The sequence below is a fragment of the Urocampus carinirostris genome, chromosome 10 (assembly GCF_059441175.1).
Source record: "Urocampus carinirostris isolate Australia breed hairy pipefish chromosome 10, RoL_Ucar_1.0, whole genome shotgun sequence".
Lineage (NCBI taxonomy): Eukaryota > Metazoa > Chordata > Actinopteri > Syngnathiformes > Syngnathidae > Urocampus > Urocampus carinirostris.
In genome coordinates, this window is record NC_142358.1 from 18508472 (window position 1) to 18528242 (window position 19771).

Here is a 19771-nt window from a genome sequence, read left to right on the forward strand (position 1 = left end):
CTCAGGAATCTGTCAACCGGACATTCTGTTATTACCTATATTTCATGTAGATGATGTCTGTGTATTGTCTGTTGATGCCCTTGCAACATTCATTGCAGTTTGGTCAACCTGGAAGGGGGGTTAACTCATGTGCGGCCCCTTCTCATGGTTCCTTCATTTTGTCATGCTGAGGTTTTTGAGTTTTTCCTTGCCCTCGTGTAGGTTTTAGATCAGGGGATGGTGTAATAATAGTCTATAGTCTGTACAGCTCTTTAGGACGTCTTGTGAATAATGGCTATACAAATAGACATGACTTGGCTTGACTTTACTTTGAATGTGGCTAGAATGTGCTCAAGAGGGAAAGGAAGCTTTGGGGAGCAATAATCGTGACAATCAATATAAAAAAATGGGTACTTGGGGAGTGCAAGAAGAGACCAAGCCGGATGATGTTAGCAAAGTTCTAAGTTTTGTCAAGCAGAGCAGGTTGGCTGCTTAACATTTCTAACAGATTTTGGCATTTTATGTTCAACACCTTATTTTTTATTTTTGAAAAAAACATTTCATTTTTCAATTTGTACCAGGTGGAAACATGGAGAGGGATGGGCGCCACCGGGTGGTACTTGCCCAAGAAACATCACAGGAAATGGTGCCCCTACAACCCTAGTGGTTAAGGGATCCAACCAACCAACCAACCAAACGTTATTTAAACTTTTGATGACAAAAATGGTTTGAGTGTACATACAAAAATATACAAACCCCAAAGTCCTTTACTGCATAAAGAGCCTTTGAACCTTGAGTATGGCACAAAGGATGAAACGTCCGTTTGTTTTTCAATAAAAATATGAAAGCCAGAAGTAATGCAATCTATTGTATGATGTGATACTCAAAATGGTTTTACTCGGTGATTAAGATCTTACATCAGTTGTAGTGTCATCGATTTGACGTGAATCTAAACCGCCACAGAAGGACCGTGACCAACAAGGACATGTAGTTGAAGCTTTAATTCCTTTTCTGGATGGTGAAAACTGCAAAAGTACAATACAATGCATTGAGACAATGTGACAATAAGTTCACAAAAATGAAGTGAATTAATTTACATCTGTCATAACTATTATAATATATAGTTTTTTATATATGTCATATAAACACTTAGAGCATTTCTTTGTTAATCCTTTAATATCGATGGAGATGAATTTGAAAGGCAACCGTCCTGTAGGCCATAGTTTGAGACTACTGATGACAACCACATTGCAGAACTGCCGGTGTCGCGGAAAACCGGGAAGTAGAATGATTCCACCATATTTTTCAACTTGAAGCTCAGATAAAAACAAAATATCATTATATCATTTTTTTATGTCTTTAATTACGTTACAGGGAGAGTCCTACATTTTAAAAAGATCTTCTTAATCGTGTATGTGCGAGATATCGATAATCGTACATTCTCGTTGGGCCCAGCCCCTTTGTGACGTCACAACACCCCCCCCCCCCCTTTCTGGTTGTATCACGGACGTCCGTGTGTAACTGCCTCTTTAAACAAGAAAGAAGCCGGGAAACAATCACATCCTATCTACCTCACAAGCGTCTCCAAAGTTTGATTCTGGGGGAAAACTTTCAACCCGTCTTAACTATGGCCGACAGTTTGGAAGACGTCAAAACGCACAACGGCGGCGATGACTCACGGAACAAGGCTTCGTACCCCAAAGCGTCGGAGCCTCTTTCCCGGCGCGTGAAGCGGATAGTTATGGCCAACCTCCTGGTGATCATGACCGTCGCGGGGGTCATCATCGGGGTCTTCATCGGCCTCGGCGTGCGTCAAGCGGACCTGTCCCGGACTCAGATCATCTATGTCGGCTTCCCCGGCGAGTTGCTAATCCGGCTGCTGAAAATGATCATTATCCCCTTGGTGGTGTGCAGTTTGGTGTCGGGGGCGGCCAGCATCGACCCCAAAGCTTTGGGCAAGCTAGGCGGTTGGGCGATGCTCTTTTTCCTGGTTACCACGTTGATCGCTTCGGCCATTGGGGTGGTTATGGCCTTCATCATTACTCCAGGTTCGGTGACTCTTACTAAACCTAAAGTGGCGGGTTTTGATGACAGCGTCCCCGAATCCAAAGAAGTCATTGACTCCTTTTTAGACTTGATCAGGTGAGTGGAACCTTCGGAATTCGAACAAAGTTGTGATGCTTTGTAAAAAGTTACTAAGTAATTCCGCGACAAACATCGTTGCGTGGCACAAGGCAACATGTTTAGGGCACACGCTGTAACGTTGCATCAGCCCAGCTACATGCTAAATTACACACATGGTACATAGGGTAATCATTTAACACTCCTTAGCCCTTACGCACATGACCTCTTTGATATATATACTATACAAAATATCGATAAATAAACTACTTTGATATCTTTATAAGTAACACAGGTTCTGTGATACGCTTAAGCACAAGTTAAAACGACAGTGTGTATTATATAGTGCCACCTAGTGGTAAAACAGAACTTCATGAATGAATGAATGAAAACTTTATTCGAACATTAAAATTTAAACAGAACAAAAACATTAACTCAACAACAAAATAATATTACATATGTTCGAAAAGGGGTAGTCAGAAGCAAATGCTTATATTCCCTACCCCTTCATCTTCCCTATTAAACACACCAATTATAGAACAACAATTGTTATACTGCTAATGATAACAGTTATGGTTTAACAACAGAAACAATAACACAAAGTTAATCATAGTTCTAGACACACTATTCCCAATCTCTCGTATCACTCATATCCGATTTTCTTCATCTCTGTATTCTGCCAGGGATGTTTTTTGTATTTAAATTTGAACAAGTGAATAGTTGGACATCGTTTGATCTCATTTTGCAAACCGTTCCAGAGCTTGACTACACACACACATACTTTTCCTGGTGGTTCTCACCTTTGGGATCATGAATTCACTACAGCCCCTTAAGTTATAATTTCCTTCTTTCCGAATTAATAATTTATGGATGTTTTCTGGCACTATGTTTTTGTTGACCTTAAATAGCAGTTGTGTTTGTTTATTTTTAATTAAAAAACAACATCGGTTCAAATTATCAGCAAAAGACTTGAGGTTTCTTAAACATGTATGTTTTAAATTCTTATAATTCAAGAAACTAAACAATGCCTCATTGAAACAACATTAAGCTGTTTTTATAGGGTCAATCGTTAAGGCAGGGGTGGGCAACTATTTGGAGTCGGGGGCCGCATTGGTTTAAAATATGTGGTCGAGGGGCAGATCCTGGAAACCAATCCAATGTTTTCATTTACAAATAAATATACATGGAGACATGTTTTATTTCTTTGTTCGTAACAATATTAGTGAGATCAAAGGGGTTTGAAAACAATTAAATAATCATATCGTATTACTGTATTTTTTTAAGTATTTTGTTGTATTTCTGCCGTATTGTTTTATAGTATTTTTGTATTATCTCTGCTGTAGTATTTATTTAGTATTTCCATAGTAGACTTATAATATTTCTGTAGTAGCTTTCTTGTAGAAGTATTTCCATAGTAGTAATTTTATTATATTTACTACTCGGTGCATAGGAGTATTCTCAGTATTTTTGTAATTTCACTGTAGTTGTATTTATTTAGTATTTCCATTGTTAAATATCTGTAGAATATTTTTTTTGTATTATTACATTACTGTAGTAGTAGAATTTTTGTAATTTTCCTTAAGTGTTTTTTGTTCTTTTCAGATTGAAAGCAAAATAATATGTTAAGCCCCTGTTTTTTTTTTAACTTTTTATTTCTCACACCAATTTTGACAGAGGTTTGATTCCCCCATCTTACATCAACACAAAATATATACACTTGACACACTCATAAATAACAGAAGGAACAACAAAGAACAAAAAATGCTATTAATAGAAAAGAATAAATGCTCATACAATAAATCCATACAAAAAGAAATATATATATATATATATATATATATATATATATATATATATATATATAAAATTAATAAATCAAAATATACACCCAAAGAAAAAGAAAAAACACACATAAGCACCAAATTTGATATTTTCTATCGTAGAAGGACCTTTGTAGTGTTCATGTATTTTTTTCTGTAGTAGTATGTTCGTTGTAAACACATAAAGGGACAAAGTTTGCACAAAAAGCATTTATTATTAGTACTTTACTTACTATTTTATATATCTATATTGTCATTATATTTTGACCATTATTTTTGTCAGCCCAGATGAAAAAGCCTGCGGGCTGTAGTTTGCCCACCCAGTCCTGGGTCAGGGACCTGTGAACTGTGATTGTGTATTAATAAGCGCCTCTTAGTGGTAAAATAAGAAATACTGGGCAACCTGAACATTTCACATTTTTTTCAGTTCTCAATAATGATGGACATGGCCCAATACCAGGTATTGTATCAGTGCTGATACTGCTTCTTTCAAAGGTATCAATACCTGTGATTCTGGTTGCGGTCTAACAATCAGTAACCTAAAGTAAAATAATTTGTAATTGAGATAAAATTAGAGCAATATTAAAGGGACAGTTTAGGGAAGTGAGGAGTCAGGATCTTCTGAGTATGTTCCAGGAAGTAGGCAATGGAGTGCATTGTTTGAACTTTGAAGTTCAAAATGCCAATTTTTGATGGGAAAAGGACTATAACTTCAAACTGTCTTCAGGTAGATGCCGATCGGGAAAAACTAATTACATTTAAAGCAAATATTTATATTCATACCTTGTTTGTCTTACGATTATGTGTAAAAGTGACCAATGTTCACTACTTTGTTATCAGTGACAATAAAGACAATTCTTATTCTAATTTGGAAATATAGTGTGAGGTCGTAACTGCACGACTTCGACTTGGATCTATTCGATTTTATAAATCCCTTGAACACAACGTTAGGCAGGGACTAATGGTGGCAAAATGGCCGCCTCAGCAATCGGTAAAAACTGGTAGGTTTTCCTGCTCAAAATACTATTTGATTGGTTGTAGTACAAACAACCAATAACTTTTAGAGAAAATGATTAGGACGACCTAATTAAAAGGGTATTGTGTGTACAGTAATTTGGCTAAACAGTTGTCCCACTCCCTTTCTGTCTGTAAATGACGTTGCGGACTGAGTTGTGCACATATGTAAAACACGTTGATGAACCCACATTACGTATGTGCAAATCTTCAAATTATAAGTTTCTCTAAAAGCCTTTTGATAGATAGATACTTTATTCATCCCCGTAGGGAAATTAACACTTCCAGCAGTCTTACTTGTTGTTTATTAACAGATTAACAGGATGCCCAGTTTAGCCACGGCGGAGTGAAGTCACACACTAGTCTAAAAGTTCGACGTCCCTATGGCAGATGGAAATCTTTGTGGCCAGGGATACACCACCTCGTGTTAGCGAGTCCACCTCCTCTCCGCTTCCCGCAGGCTTTCGCGTCTCTGTCTAACAGCGTTGAAGCCGGGTAGCTCCGGTCCAGGTAGCGCCACGTTAGCGTCCGGGATGAAAGACGTGAACCATGTTTTTGTAAAACGCAGTAAACTGCACAGCCAGTTCGTCGGTCGTATTTGGTAGAGAGTTCACATTTACCATGATTACTGACGGTACCGAAGACTTCTACAGCGGCTCTTCATCCACAATAGGGCCCCCTGATCACGCCGGCACGATAATTCTTCAGGGCAAGGAGTTAATTCCTCGAATAAACGCATTTTTGTACGTTAAAACCCATGTCCATAGGATGGAAAGTAATCCAGAGCGTAGTTGTCAAACGGGACGAAAAACACCGAAGATAGAAGCAGACAATAAAAACAATAAATCACAAAAAGTGAGAGATAACAGGGAGCTGCTGGAAAGGCTGCTACTCGTATTTTAATCAGTATTTTGGACTTTGCTGCTATTTGTGTTTTGATGTCATTTTTTTTTTAAATTCTAACAAACACAGTTCGTTCAATGTTTAAGAAATCAGATGTATTTTTTGCTGACAGCTTTATTTTTTCAAATATGGTTGAATTACATTTTTTTTTGTCATTGATAACGATGTACAACAAGATTAGTTGTGGCACTCCAGGGTAACAACACGCAATAAAGACTTAATATTTCTTTTAATCCTATTTTTCTTTTTTAACAAGTTAGTGTTTATGTAGCTCGTTCGCCTACGATTCAAAATGTCCCCGGTAACATTTGTTGGCCTGAAGAGGGATGGGTGCCACTAGGCTGTCCCAAGACACACCACATGAAATGGTGCCCCTAGGACCCATGTGATTAAGGGGTCCACCGACCGTCCAACCCAGTGTTTGAAGACTGGCCTTAGTTGGGAGTTCCACTTAAAAATTACAGTTTAGGTTTAATCTACAATAAGTTAGTCATGATCATAGGGCCATTTTAATGCAAATGAATTTCGAGCTCCAGTTTTGAGGAAGTGTGTTTGTGAATAACCAGTACAGGGACACGTGCAGACTCACGCTGCGCCATTATTATAACAGAACTGGGAGGCGAACCCATGCCACTTATTATAGCGAGCCCTCTCCTTTGGTGTCCTGCTGTTTATGGACAAGCGAGACCATGTGGCCGACTGCTGCTTTTAACCAAAACAAAAAAGGAGGCCCGCTGATCTACTACACGCTTGCTTTGTTTTCAACACGCGTATTCTCCCCATATACACCACTGTAATACTTTCTGAGCACACTAGACTAGACCCGTCCCGTTAACTTCCATGTCTATGTTAACAAGTCTAAGATTTTTACAGTATCATAACGGTGACTTTGTGATTGTTGACTTACGAGCCAGTGTTGATTAATTAACTGGCGAAGTTGACAGGATTTTGCATACCCCAGAGACAATTTGTGCAGTTTGTATGCCTACAAACCAGAACACGACACACCACAATACGTGAAGTTTACAGTAGCGTAGATCAAAAATGTCATTGCTTCCTTTATTTTCTTCCACTTTGTTATGTCATAATTGATATTATTCTATATCTTTTGATATAGAAAAATTAAGACCACTACACATCCATGATTAGTCAAAATGACTTAGTCAAAATGATTAAATCAAATTTCTTGTGGCGTCTTAAAGACTTGAGATAGTCTTAACTTGTATAACCGCAAATTAAATCTTTGTAAAGGTATTAAATATTTATTTACAAGTCTTGATTTTAACTCCGGTGTTCTCGCTTGCAAGCTTCTTATTTATTTCACTTGCTATTTGAGACAATTGCTTTATAGGTTAATTAACATGTTTATTTCTCCGCTGTCGCACTCCTGCGTTCGCTGGGCGGGGTTTTGGCGAGGGTGGCGGGGTCTGTTGCAATGAGTTCCGCGTTAAAGCTTTTTTGTTCCTCTCACGTTCTTTTTGGGTTAACTGGTTTATTTGGTAATAAACATGTTTTTCCCCGTTGCTGCGCTCAGATATCTGTCAACTACAGTGAACTTTTACCTAATATAAAGATTTAAGTTGTTTATACTAAGAAAAAAACATGAAAATCTATACTAATTAAAATATTTGCAGATCTACAAAAACAATGAATAATAAAACACAGTGCAATTTTAGCTATTTACACATTGAACGGTTTTAAAGTTAAAATACAGATTCCCTGGAAAAATGCAAAGCATAACTTAAAAAATATTTTCAATTAGAACCAATTCAGACCCATATACGCTGAATAACACGAACAAAAAACATGAAATTGGTAAAAACAAAAAAAAAATTATAACAGTGTCTCATGAAGATAGCGTTTCAAAAGTGCTTTAAGAGACTGATCCGGCTTCTTCCGCAACTGACAAATGCACTTTGCTTTGGGGCCATCGATATAATTAAAATGAATCAAAATTTGGCTCCTCCTGCGTGTCTTTTTTTTTAATGTACAGTACTTTCTTTAAGGTTCTCAAACTCCATTTACTTGGGGTTCTTTGAAGCTTGGGTCTGGGTGAAACTGGGTCAAATTATGTTTTTCACAGGAAAGGCGCTGATTAAAAGCATTTCCACAGTTCTCAAATATGTTTTTAAATTTCCTATACAAAATAAAAACTAAAAAACATTAAGAGTTAATTGAAACTCTAAATGAATTAATGTGAAAAGGTAGAAATCAAGTTTTTAAGTTGCATGGGCTTTACTTCCACAGGGTTCCCGCGAATCCTTGAAAAGTTTTAACAGGGCATTATTCTAAAAATAAGACCTTAATTAACATTAAAATTTCTTGAATCCGATTTTAGAAAGTCTTAAAAATATAGACATATTAATATGGTTTATCAATCCATCCATTATCTGCACCGCTTATCCTCAGTAGGGTTGCAGGGGTGCTGGAGCCCATCCCAGCTATCTTTGGGCAGTGGACAGGGGACACCCTGAACTGGTTGCCAGCCAGTTGCAGGGCACACAGAGCACATTCAGCTCATTCACTATTATTCACACCTACGGACAGTTTGGACCGACCAATTAACCTTACATGCATGTTTTTGGAATATGGGAGGAAACCGGAGTGCCCGGAGGAAACGCACACAGGCCCGGGGAGAACATGCAAACTCCACACGGGGAGGTTGCGGTTACTCGACTTGAACCCTAAACCTCCAGATCGTGGGGCTGCGTGCAAACCACCCATCCGCCGTGCCGCCTTAATGTAATTCATTATTTGCATAAGATAAAAAGAATGCGGTAACATTTATCAATGTTTGTTCTTAATAACTCACCGATTTACTTTCATGGCAACATGATGTGACCTAAATAACTGAACCTTCACGATTTACCGTTTTGGTTTTGGTCGGGCCTCTTGGAGAAGACGAATGTCTTGGGTCTTCCCACAATACACAGAGCTACTTCAAACGGAGAGGTTTAATTTAGACTAAGGGAAAGTGTAAATTTAATTAGAAGTGGCAAGAAATATGTGTTTTGTTTTGTTGGTTTCAATTGTGGGTTATTTTGTCGACTTGGTCTTAAATTTGATTTTAAAAGGCATTAAAAAGTCTTTAAAATGTTTAAATTTAACTTGCCTCAAGCTGTAGTAACCCTATTACATTAAAGCGACAAAGTGTTTTAGTTGACCACTAGATATTGCTGTATTGTGCAGGCTTTACCTGTAGAAGCAATATTGTTGACAATTGCATCATATTATGTAAAATAAATGCAAATTTTTAAACTTTTTGCAAACAACGAATGTATACACGAAAAATATTTCAAAAATTTAAAAAAGCAAAAAAAAGTGAAAACGCCTCTTTCAAAATGTTAGCCGTCAAATGTGGTGAAATTAGAGGAGCTGAGGCAACCAATTTTAAAGTAGATGTTCGCCTTGACTTCAAGTCTACCACTGAGTGCATAGAGTTAAATGAAGTCCCATGGATGTACATTACTTAAAACGGTAAGTGTCCGTTTATCTCGTGACCAAGTTAGACATTCTGCCACACTCATGACTTGTTTGTTCTGGATAATGTCTTTATGAATTTCATTGAAAGGGAGTAACAGGGCCTGATCAAATTAGCATGTTAAGTTAATTCTCTTACAAGAGCAGAGAGCACAGCTAAACCAAGTGTTTTTGGGAGAGTTCTGTTTGACTTCACTCGAGTCAAGCGGAACTAATCATAATGCTTAACAAATTGAAGGTTTGACAGGTAACAATTTATCAATCTAGTCCAGTTTCAGAATTATGTTGATGTATCTCGTGGCTTTGCATTAAAACTGATGCAAGACTACCATCGTGAGAGAAAAACATTACTTTCAGGTTGCAGTTAACTGTAAATTGCTGAGCTCTGGAAAACCCAATGGTATGCTACCTAAGACGGCAAACTTTTTAAATGGGGGTTTCACATCTGTACAGAATACGTGGTACCAAATAAAGCTTGTATGCTTTTGTATTGGGCTAGTGGCTTAAGGGTATTAAGAGTTTAATGGCACCACTGTTTCCACAAGATCAAGTCAACATCAGTTTATTTGTATAGCACGAAAGCGTCCTCAAGGGGTAACTTTTGAATTTCAAAAGGACCAATCACACTCAATGGTTGAAACAGGATCCCAGCATGTTGAGTCCATTACAGCGAATGACTATGAGAACTTTCGAGTGTCAAATTAGTTGCTGTATCCCTTTGATAAAGGTATCATTTGTGTCCTTATACCTGGAGGTGAAATGCAAATGCATACCAATGACGCGTACAAAAATATTTGGGTTTAGAGAAAGATGCTTGACTTGTGTGTTTTAAACAGGTTTTACATTATTGTCCTAAACCGCAACATTTTTGTCCTACTCTTAAAATGAGCAAATAGTTCTTGTGTTTCTCGGAAAGTCAATGCTTTTTAAAGTTTTTTTTTTTGCTTGTTTTTGCAACAGAAACATCTTTCCCTCCAACTTGGTGGCTGCTGCTTTTCAGTCTGTATGTACTGCATCTCAGTGAATAAACAAGTCCTTTCTTGAATTTATCCAACTGACAGAACATTTTTTTATTTGCAGTATGCGACGAGCTACAAGCTGGTGAGCGTAAATGGAACCAATGGAGTCAGTAACATAACAGTGGAGAAGGTGAGCAAGGAAAAAATATGGTATTAGCATGATGGTGATGTCTAAACCTAAAGATTGTCTAAATGGTGCATTATTTTAATAGTGTAGTTTCTGATCTGGATGCGGGGGGTGCCGGGGCTAGCGCATGGGTAACAGCACAAGTCAAAATCCTGGCGCAAGTAGTGCTAGCCTAGCTTGTAGCTACCAACATGAGCTGAGCTAGCAGTGTGAATCAAAGGAAAATGATCCTACAAACGTTTATTTTGAAAGCCAAGCAGTTCTATTTTTTTTTTTATCCGAAGGATTACTCAAGTAGCTATTATAGTCGAGCTCCAGTTTTGGCAATTTTGCCACGGTTGTTTTTGACACCTTTTAGGTGTTCAAAAAAAGGAATACAGTGCTGCTAAGCACAGTTTCCATTTAAGTTACAAAAGAAAAGCATGTTCAAGTATAGAAACAAGTTGCGATTTTATTATTTTTTTTAACTTTTATTGTATTTTGTATTGTATTTATTTGTATTCAGCCAGTATAAACCATAAACATGATATATACAAGGAATCATTTGGCACGCGAACTCTCAATTATAATATAATGGATTTAAAATAGAGTAAAAAATATATTGTAGTGTATAATAAGGCTTAAAATATCTCTCCTATTACCAATTTAAAATCACTCAAAACATTTAAATAAAGAATCTTAACAAAATCATGACAGTGATTTTATTATAAACGACTGTGATAATGTTTCTTCTTTATCAACCTCTCATTATCAAATCTAATAAGTTTATTTTCGATCGGTTCTTTGAATGCAGCCTGACATTTTTGTGCATTTTGCAGGTTCCCTTTGGAACTGACCAGGATGGGATGAATATTCTTGGTCTAGTGGTTTTTGCCATAGTGTTTGGTGTAGCTTTGAGGAAGTTGGGGGAGGAAGGTGAGATTTTAATCAAGTTCTTCAACTCCTTCAACGAAGCCACCATGGTACTGGTCTCCTGGATCATGTGGTAAGTGCTTTTGGGGGCCTTGGCTATTACCATACCTTTCTCTGAAGATGCTTTGTTTAATTTCCTCGTGTGCCTCCTCAGGTATGCCCCTTTCGGTATCATGTTCCTTGTCGCTGGCAAAATTGTGGAGATGGACGAAGTTGGCACGCTATTTGCTAGCTTGGGAAAGTACATAGCGTGCTGCGTTGTAGGGCACGCTATTCATGGCTTAATTGTGCTGCCCGGCATCTACTTCGTCATTACAAGAAAGAACCCGTATACATTCCTGTGGGGAATATTTACAGCTTTAGCCACAGCTTTTGGAACGGCATCCAGGTAATAAACCTACCAGTTCGTAATTGCTCACATAGTTGACTTTTGTGCCATTACTGTGGAAAAAGTCCACCTGAACTGTGAAAGACTCCAAATCCAATGTGATGTACAGATGGGTCTCTAAGACAAAACTCGGGTGCAGAAATATATCAATTTGCATAATAATAATGATACTTTTCAGCCAATTTTTGGTAAATGATTGATTCCACTGCTCTTGTGAATCCATTACCTCTCCAATATTTGGATAATTGCCGCCATATTGTATCGCGATATAAGGGGTATTTCATATTGTATCAAGGGTTATCTAGTGCTCTGAAGCCCTCAGAATAAGGAACAAGGTAAAGAGGCAAACAGGTCAAACACAAGTTCAGGATATTCTTTATTTGCACGGTTAATTCCTTTTCATGAATGTGATCTAAACTTACTCGACAGCTCAGCCACACTCCCACTGATGATGAAATGTGTGGAGGAAAACAACGGTGTTTCCAAACAAATTAGCCGCTTCATCCTCCCGATTGGCGCTACCGTCAACATGGACGGAGCCGCCTGCTTCCAATGCGTGGCTGCCGTTTTCATCGCTCAGCTCAACAACTATTCCCTCAACTTCATCCAAATCATAACCATTCTGTAGGTGTCCTCATATGTCCTGTCTTGTTTTTTTTCCGATGCATTTCCCATCTGTGACGTCGTTCTCCTTTTGCTCCCAACCAGTGTAACTGCCACGGCGTCCAGTGTCGGAGCGGCAGGTATTCCCGCCGGTGGGGTGTTAACCCTCGCTATCATCCTGGAGGCAGTCAGTTTGCCCACCAATGATATTTCCCTGATCTTGGCTGTTGATTGGCTCGTGTAAGTAAACAACAACGTGAAAGCACCTACATGACTCTTGTACAGAGATCCCTCGGGTATCGCAGTTAATTGGGACCAGAACCACCACCCGCGCAAAGTAAAAATCTGCTAAGTAGCGTCAAACCTTCATAAAAGTCCTTAAGTGTTAAACTTAGTTCGGCATGACGTCATTACCGACTGAGAGTATATGACTGTAACAAAATACTAATAGTAGATCTACAAATAAAAACAGAATACAGAATTGCAATTAAATAAATTCTCTTTATTGTCAACAAAATCTGAGGGCTCCTTTTAGAGTAAGAAAGTGATTAAGAGAGCGGCTAGCTAGCATTGGGTATCGACTTCAGCCAGGTCTCCATTATGATTAAAATACAAGAGTCAAGAATGTAGCGGTTTCCCATGAGTCGCAACTCCGGGTAATCCTTTTCACTGGTACAGGAGCTGGTGTTGGTAATTAGCCAGGGGTGGCTCAAGAGCGTTGTTGGCCTAGCCGTAGCAGTAGGCCGGACCTGCAGCCTCGCTATTGCTTTCTCTCCTGACTGAATTTCCTCAGTCAGATATACTTGATGAATTTCTTTCCAATGTTAACGAGACTCTAAAAGCAAGGGCTCGCCATGCTTACCAGTTTGGTTTGGTCCGAAGATGTTGACTTGTGCGCCCTCCTGCTGTTTTCCTGACTGCATACACCAGCCTACAGTCGCGCACACAGCCACGTTCACCCAATATACACACAAACGGTCTGCCCTGTGTAGCATTTGCTGTGTGTTCTCTGTTGACCACAAAGCACAATACGTTGATATAAATGACAAAAACCTTAATATTTATAATAATTATTGTTTTGCCTATTTACCCTGGCCATCTTTTTCTCTTCCAAGTCTTTATAACATGTTTTACCCTGGAGTAAAAATGTTTAATCTTGTTGCATAAAATGTTTCACAACGTTCATATCAATGACAATAAAGACAATTCAATTCAAAATTCGTGAAGCAGTGAACCAGCGATAACCTAAGCACGAAGTAGCAAGGGGTCTCTGGACTCTTTATTCATATTTTCCACCCAACGGGCCCCATTAGGGTTTTCCATGGACCAAAATCCAGTACCACAAAAATACCTTTAGCAGTACCTGATCTGCTGGATTCCAAGCATACTTGGGCCATAACTTATCAAGATGATATTTGCGCCTCTTAGACATTTGCTGAGCAAGTGGATTTTGGAAAGTCAGCTCTGATGCTGTGCCTTAGTGCTGGATGTTTCATAATTTCCCTGCAAGGTCTATTTTAAGGTGATCTAATTTCTTAATTTAAGACTTTTTAATCTTATCTGATGAAATACATGTAATCCTCAAAATAAGCAAAATAATTTATCTAGCAGTTGGTAAATAATATTGCCCATTTTATCAAATATTCTCTAAGATTACACTAAACATTCTTAAATAGAGGAAAATTGTTACCATCCACTAAATTATGCCTATTTTAAGGATTTTTATTTTTTTATTTTAGTGAAATAATTTATACTAGAAATATTATACCTAAAAAAGTGAAGTGTTCTGCTAACTGTCAAAATAATTTGCTTCATTTTAACTGTAATTATTCTAATTTTAAGACATTTTACCTTGTTTTTCTGAATTAAAGCAATTTTAAGATTAAAATTGGTCAAAGATATTTTGTAAAATGAGCAAAATATGTCACCATTTTATACAAAAGATTTGTCTACGGTTCGTTTTATTATCTTGATTCTCTAATAAAATATGTTAATAAGAAAAACTACTCCTAAAACATTTTCCACTATTGAGGTATGATTGCCTTCATTTGTGTGCTTTCATTAGAGGGACAACGTGTAGTATTTAGTGCCTCCTAGTGGTACGAAAAACTTAAATTCAGGTAAAAACAAAAACGTTGAATACTAGGAAAAATACCTGAAGTATCCTACCAATGTTAATTTTATAAAAATATAAGTCGAGAAATTTGTATTTCTTTTACTTAGTGGATTCCACACTGAAAGTTGACGCAACGTTTGTCAGGTAAATTGGTGCTATGGTGTGCTCTGTGGTACTGGTATTCATTAGCATTAAAATACAGGGCCATCTAGTGGTTACATTTTACACAGGGGCTTTCATCTTTTTTAATAATAATTCAATTTTTTAAATATTTCAAATGTAAACATTTTTAATTTAAAGATATTTTAATTTGTAATTCAGTTAAAAAAAATGTACTTCCATAAAGGAAAAAATGTTCCATCTAGCCGAGTTAATTGTTTCTCTTTTAAAGCATCTGTCCAGCTCAGTAGCCTAGATGGTAAGGCGCCCGCTTTGAGACTGGGAGGTTCGGGTTCGCGCCCCGGCCGAGTCATTCCTAAGACTAAAAAAGTGGTCGGCGGCGCCCTCTCTTGGCTGCGGCTGCATCGGGTCAGATGCAATCGACATTTCGTTCTGTGTACATTGTTACACAGAATGACAATACAAGGAAATTATTATTATTATTATTTAAAATATTTTGTAACATGAGCAGAATTAGCTACCATTTGATACATATTCTTTTAAGGATGATTTTATTGTCTTATGTTATGCAAATGAGGTACGATTTTCTTTCTCGGAGTAATTTTCATTTTGCGTTATTGTTCAAATAATTGTTCCAATTCAAATAAATTTCAAAACTTTTTTTCCAGTAAGATAAACAAAAAAAGATGCTTAAAGCTAGCTTAGGGGAGATTTTTTTTTAAAATTTTTTTTTTTTTGCTAATCTTGGTTAAATGTATTTTGTAAAACAAAATTAGCTGCCATTTTATACACAGTGTTATTTCAAGGATGATTTTTATTACCTTGTTTGTCCAGGAGAATATTTTAGAATAAGAAAAAAAAATTCTGCCAATGGGGTAGGAGGTAACTTTGTGTGTAGTGCTTACCATGTGAATTTGTGGCTTTTTTGAGTACTAATATATATATATATATATATATATATATATATACAAAATTGTTTTTCTTATAGACAAATAACGTCCTAACATTTTATTCCCCAATGCTCCAAAGTCACTGATGAAAATAGTTCTGATGTTTGATCCCAATTCTAACTAGCTGCTGTTAATACAAACGGCTGAAATGAGTTTCCTCCCCAGGGTGGCTGGGCTCTCTCCTTTAGAGGGTGAGAATCTCGGTCATCCGGGAAAGACTCAGTGTAGAGGCGCTGCTTCTCCGCATTGAGAGGGGCCAGGTGAGGTGGCTCGGGCATCTGATAAGAATACCTCCTTGACGCTGAATGAAGTGGCTAGGGTTAGGGAGGTCTGGGCTTTCCTCCTGAGGCTACAGATCCAGCGTCCTGACGCCGGATAGGCGGAAGATAATGGATGGATGGATGCTGTTAATAATTACCCCCTTTTTGTTTCAGTGACCGCACATGCACAGTACTGAACGTAGAGGGCGACGCCTTCGGAGCAGGACTCCTGCAGTTCTTCGTAGACCGCACGTCCAAACAAGAGGGAGGAGGAAAACCAGGCGAAGAAAACCTCTCCGCACCAGCCCCTGAACACTCGCCTCTCATTGAGATGAAAGGAATAAAACACAGGGACAACGCACTCCAGAATAATGACTCCAACGTAATGTAATTGTGGCGATGACAAAAACTAACGATGTCGCTAAACTCGAGTGGAAACTGTTTATAGACACGATGGACCAGTTTCTACATTGAAGCAACATTTTTAAACAGGGATGTTCTGCCGTTTGGACAATCCACTTGTAAGTAAGTACCATGGAGGATAAATGAATGTAGAATACCAAAAGATTTCTTATGAAGGTACATTATATCGAAAAGTAGTTTTTGCGGCGCTCGCGTTTCAATCGACACGTCCACTCCATTAACGTCTCGTCACTGGTCAGATTTTAAACAGGGATGTTCTGGCGTTTGGACAATCCGTTTGTAAGTATGTTCCACGGGGGATAAATAAATGTAGCATACCAAATGATTTCTTATGAAGGTAAATTATATCCAAAGAGTAGTTTTCGCGGCGCTCGCGTTACAATCGACACGTCCGATCCATTAACGTCTCGTCACTGGCCAAATTTTAAACAGGGATGTTCTTGCGTTTGTACCATCCGTTTGTAAGTATGTTCCACGGGGATAAATAAATGTAGAATAACAAATGATTTCTTATGAAGGTACATTATATGCAAAAGTAACTTTCGCGGCGCTCGCGTTACAATCGACACGTCCGATCCAATAACGTCTCGTCACTGGCCAATTTTGTCATTTTTTTTCATTGACGTTAAAAAGGGTAAAGGTAAATGAGCATCAGGGTACAGCTTTTAACAAAATTCTAATGTTCTCACATACTTTTTGTTACTAAGATAGCTATTTGAAGACTTTAAAGGGACACTGTATTATTTAGCGCCCCCAAGGAGTAAGAAAAAAACTATTGATTTAAATAATAAGGAAAAAAACATTAATCAGGGTTCATACAGGTGCTTGAAATCCTTAGAAAAGCTCGAACATTAATTTTTAGTTTTCAAGGTTTGGAAAGTGCTTGTATTTTGAGTGAAATGCTTGTAAATGCTTGACAATGTCATGTTTCTCGCAGTCTGACTCGATAGATTACGCATTAAATGAAGAAAAATAAATCAAATCGGCTAAAAGGTCAGGTGCATTATGGCAGGTTGCCGTTTTAACGAACCCTGGCCAGAAAACCCAAAGTATGAACAGTGGCTAATGCGTTGAACAAATCCACGCACAGAATGCTGCAAAGTATGCAAAAAAAAGAGATCCAACTCTTTGCAATAGGAGAGTCTGCTCTCTCAAGTCATATACCTGTACAATGTAATTTTTTGAGATAACTAAACTTAGAATAAGTTTATTTTTTGCTTATCATTGAATACATGTTACCCAAGCATGGAGCGATGAAATGTGTATTATTGCAATGATTATGTATCAATTATGCACATTTTTTATGGCCGTGTTAAAAAGATTAAGTTAGTGTTACCCATTGGTAAATTGGTTTTGATAGTCCTAAAATAGTGCTTGATTTTGGGCATGTAAAGGGTGTACAAACCCTTATTATCATATAAACTTGCATTTTTCTTAATACTTGGTCAAAAATATGTATTTATTTTACATAACATCAAGCTGAAACAAGAGTCTACCATTTTGCTATGGGTACCACTCAAAAACAAAAACTTGTAGTTTAACTTGTGATTATTGCACTCTTTTTCAGTCTCACTACACTACAGCGACAATTAGTGGTTAAACAATACACACTGTTCTTTTAAAAAAAAAACAATTCAGACGTTTCATCCCTAACTTCTGTTTTGAAGAAGGCTATTCAAATACTTCAGTGTAATACGTCAGATTGCTGGAGTTTCATCCTCATGTTGATAACCCCCTGCCCCAATTTTCTTATTAGGGTATAATAGCTTTAAATTATTGACGATAATTCACTACACAAAAGTGTGGTGTACTCACACATATGAGCAATAGCAAGTTACTGTATATTCTTTAATACAGATTCATGTTGTAGTACCGAGATTGACCATTAAGTTGCAGTATTATGCCAAAATGCATCCATACTGTAAAAAAAAAACGTAAAAAAATAATCTAGGCTTTCATTGGAAGCAAGCTTACTTAACTCCTTGTCAACCAAACACACGGTGTTTCAAATTCAAGCTACTATAAGCCAGAAAATATGGGAATGACATCTATTTTTGTCTATGGCACTGAAAAACTTCCCTAAGAGTTTGAGGGAGGGGAAAAGTAACATAACATACATACCAGTAGAGACTTGTTAAAGGGACAGTGTGTATTACTTAGCACCTCCTAGTGGCAAAAACAAGTAAATTCTTAATAAAAAACAATACTGATTTAATAGATAAGCGGGTGCATGAACCTTCTTGATTGAGAAATGTGCATTTATTTGACATAACATGAGCCTCACCTAAAGGAAGCTGACATCAATGTCTGCCATCTTGCAGCTACGAGTACTCAAAACAACCAAAAACCCCACGAAAGGTTGGGCAAAAAAAAAAAAGGAAAAATTACGTGCGGCGGTCACTTTGAAACTCCACAATTTGTATTTTTCCTTGTGCTTTGTAGCACTCTTTCAGCAACACTACACAATACAGCGACATCTAGTGGTCATGTAATACACACTGTCCCTTTAAGTACAATAATGTACTGACTTTCTGGCCTTAAATGACTTTGTTTAAAAGGGCTTTAAAAACATTCATGTTGGCCATGATTACAAAAAGTGGGTCTTCAGGCAAGTAGTGCACTTTTGTTTTGATGCTCATGTAATCAATTTATGTATAAAAAAGCAAACAATATTGCTCATGCTATTTATGTATGTGCTGATGTACCAAAGCAAAAAAATGTGCTGTGGGTCAGGTTGAATTACTTGCAGACTGTTTAAGACCAATCATCGACTTACAAGGGAGAGGGAATATTGCTTTATCTACTGATACATAGACAATTATTACTTGCATTATCACATTATTTTTAAAGAGCGATGATTTGTCAATTCTGTTCATATCCAAAGTTCCCTAACACATATTTTTACATGTACCGGTACTAGTTCAGAGGAGTTCCTGGTCTACCAGGATTGTTTTTATGAAGATATAGCTCAATCTCATCTGGTACTTATACGTAGGTCAAGGTGCTTCTATGAGGTTTCAGGTCTTTTTCACCTTTTTATCGTGTGTCACACAACTTTTGCTGGAATTGCTGCTTTTATCTTATTTTTAAATAAGAAAAAGCACACAAGTCAATGAGTAAAAAGCCAATTTTCCGTTAGACAGTCAGTACTAATGTTACGATAACGTATATCTGGAATTCCGTTATTTTAAACTTTTGATGCGTCTGCGCAAGGGGAATGTGGTTAAGTTTTTGGGGTTTGAAACCATTTTTTGTATTGTTTTTGAAGTTCAGTTTTTTCAGGGTTATTTTCTCTGCAAAATAAACAGCTCCGAAACATTTTGCATTTGCATTTGTGTGTTAAAAAGAATCAGTTAACACTGCTGTCCATGCATTGAGAAATTACAGGAATGAGATCCTAATTTATACACAGTGACAGAATCCCAAATACCGAGTCGACCGCTTGCACAACAGCCTGATGTTTTTTTACCTGTCAGTAAAGATATATACAGGCACATTTCAGACTTCAAACATAAAGATACAAAATGCAATTTCTT

At 37.5% G+C, this 19771-nt stretch overlaps 1 protein-coding gene across 1 annotated transcript; it reads left to right on the forward strand.

The window, feature by feature from the left end:
- Positions 1-1512: 1512 nt before the first annotated feature.
- slc1a5 (solute carrier family 1 member 5) lies at positions 1513-19553 on the forward strand. Its single transcript, XM_088345144.1, has 8 exons — positions 1513-2121; positions 10278-10320; positions 10398-10466; positions 11282-11448; positions 11530-11763; positions 12193-12387; positions 12472-12606; positions 15987-19553. Exons 1-8 carry the CDS (start codon positions 1607-1609, stop codon positions 16201-16203), a joined length of 1575 nt encoding a protein of 524 aa, XP_088201270.1. The 5' UTR covers positions 1513-1606; the 3' UTR covers positions 16204-19553.
- The last annotated feature ends 218 nt before the right edge of the window (positions 19554-19771 follow it).

Bases quoted from the DNA above. Each gene is read 5' to 3' on its own strand.
- slc1a5 (XM_088345144.1), top strand. From the start codon at position 1,607: ATGGCCGACAGTTTGGAAGACGTCAAAACGCACAACGGCGGCGATGAC. The intron at 11,449-11,529 runs GTAAGTGCTTTT...GTGCCTCCTCAG, and splicing joins CTGGTCTCCTGGATCATGTG to GTATGCCCCTTTCGGTATCA. The intron at 11,764-12,192 runs GTAATAAACCTA...CTTACTCGACAG, and splicing joins GCTTTTGGAACGGCATCCAG to CTCAGCCACACTCCCACTGA.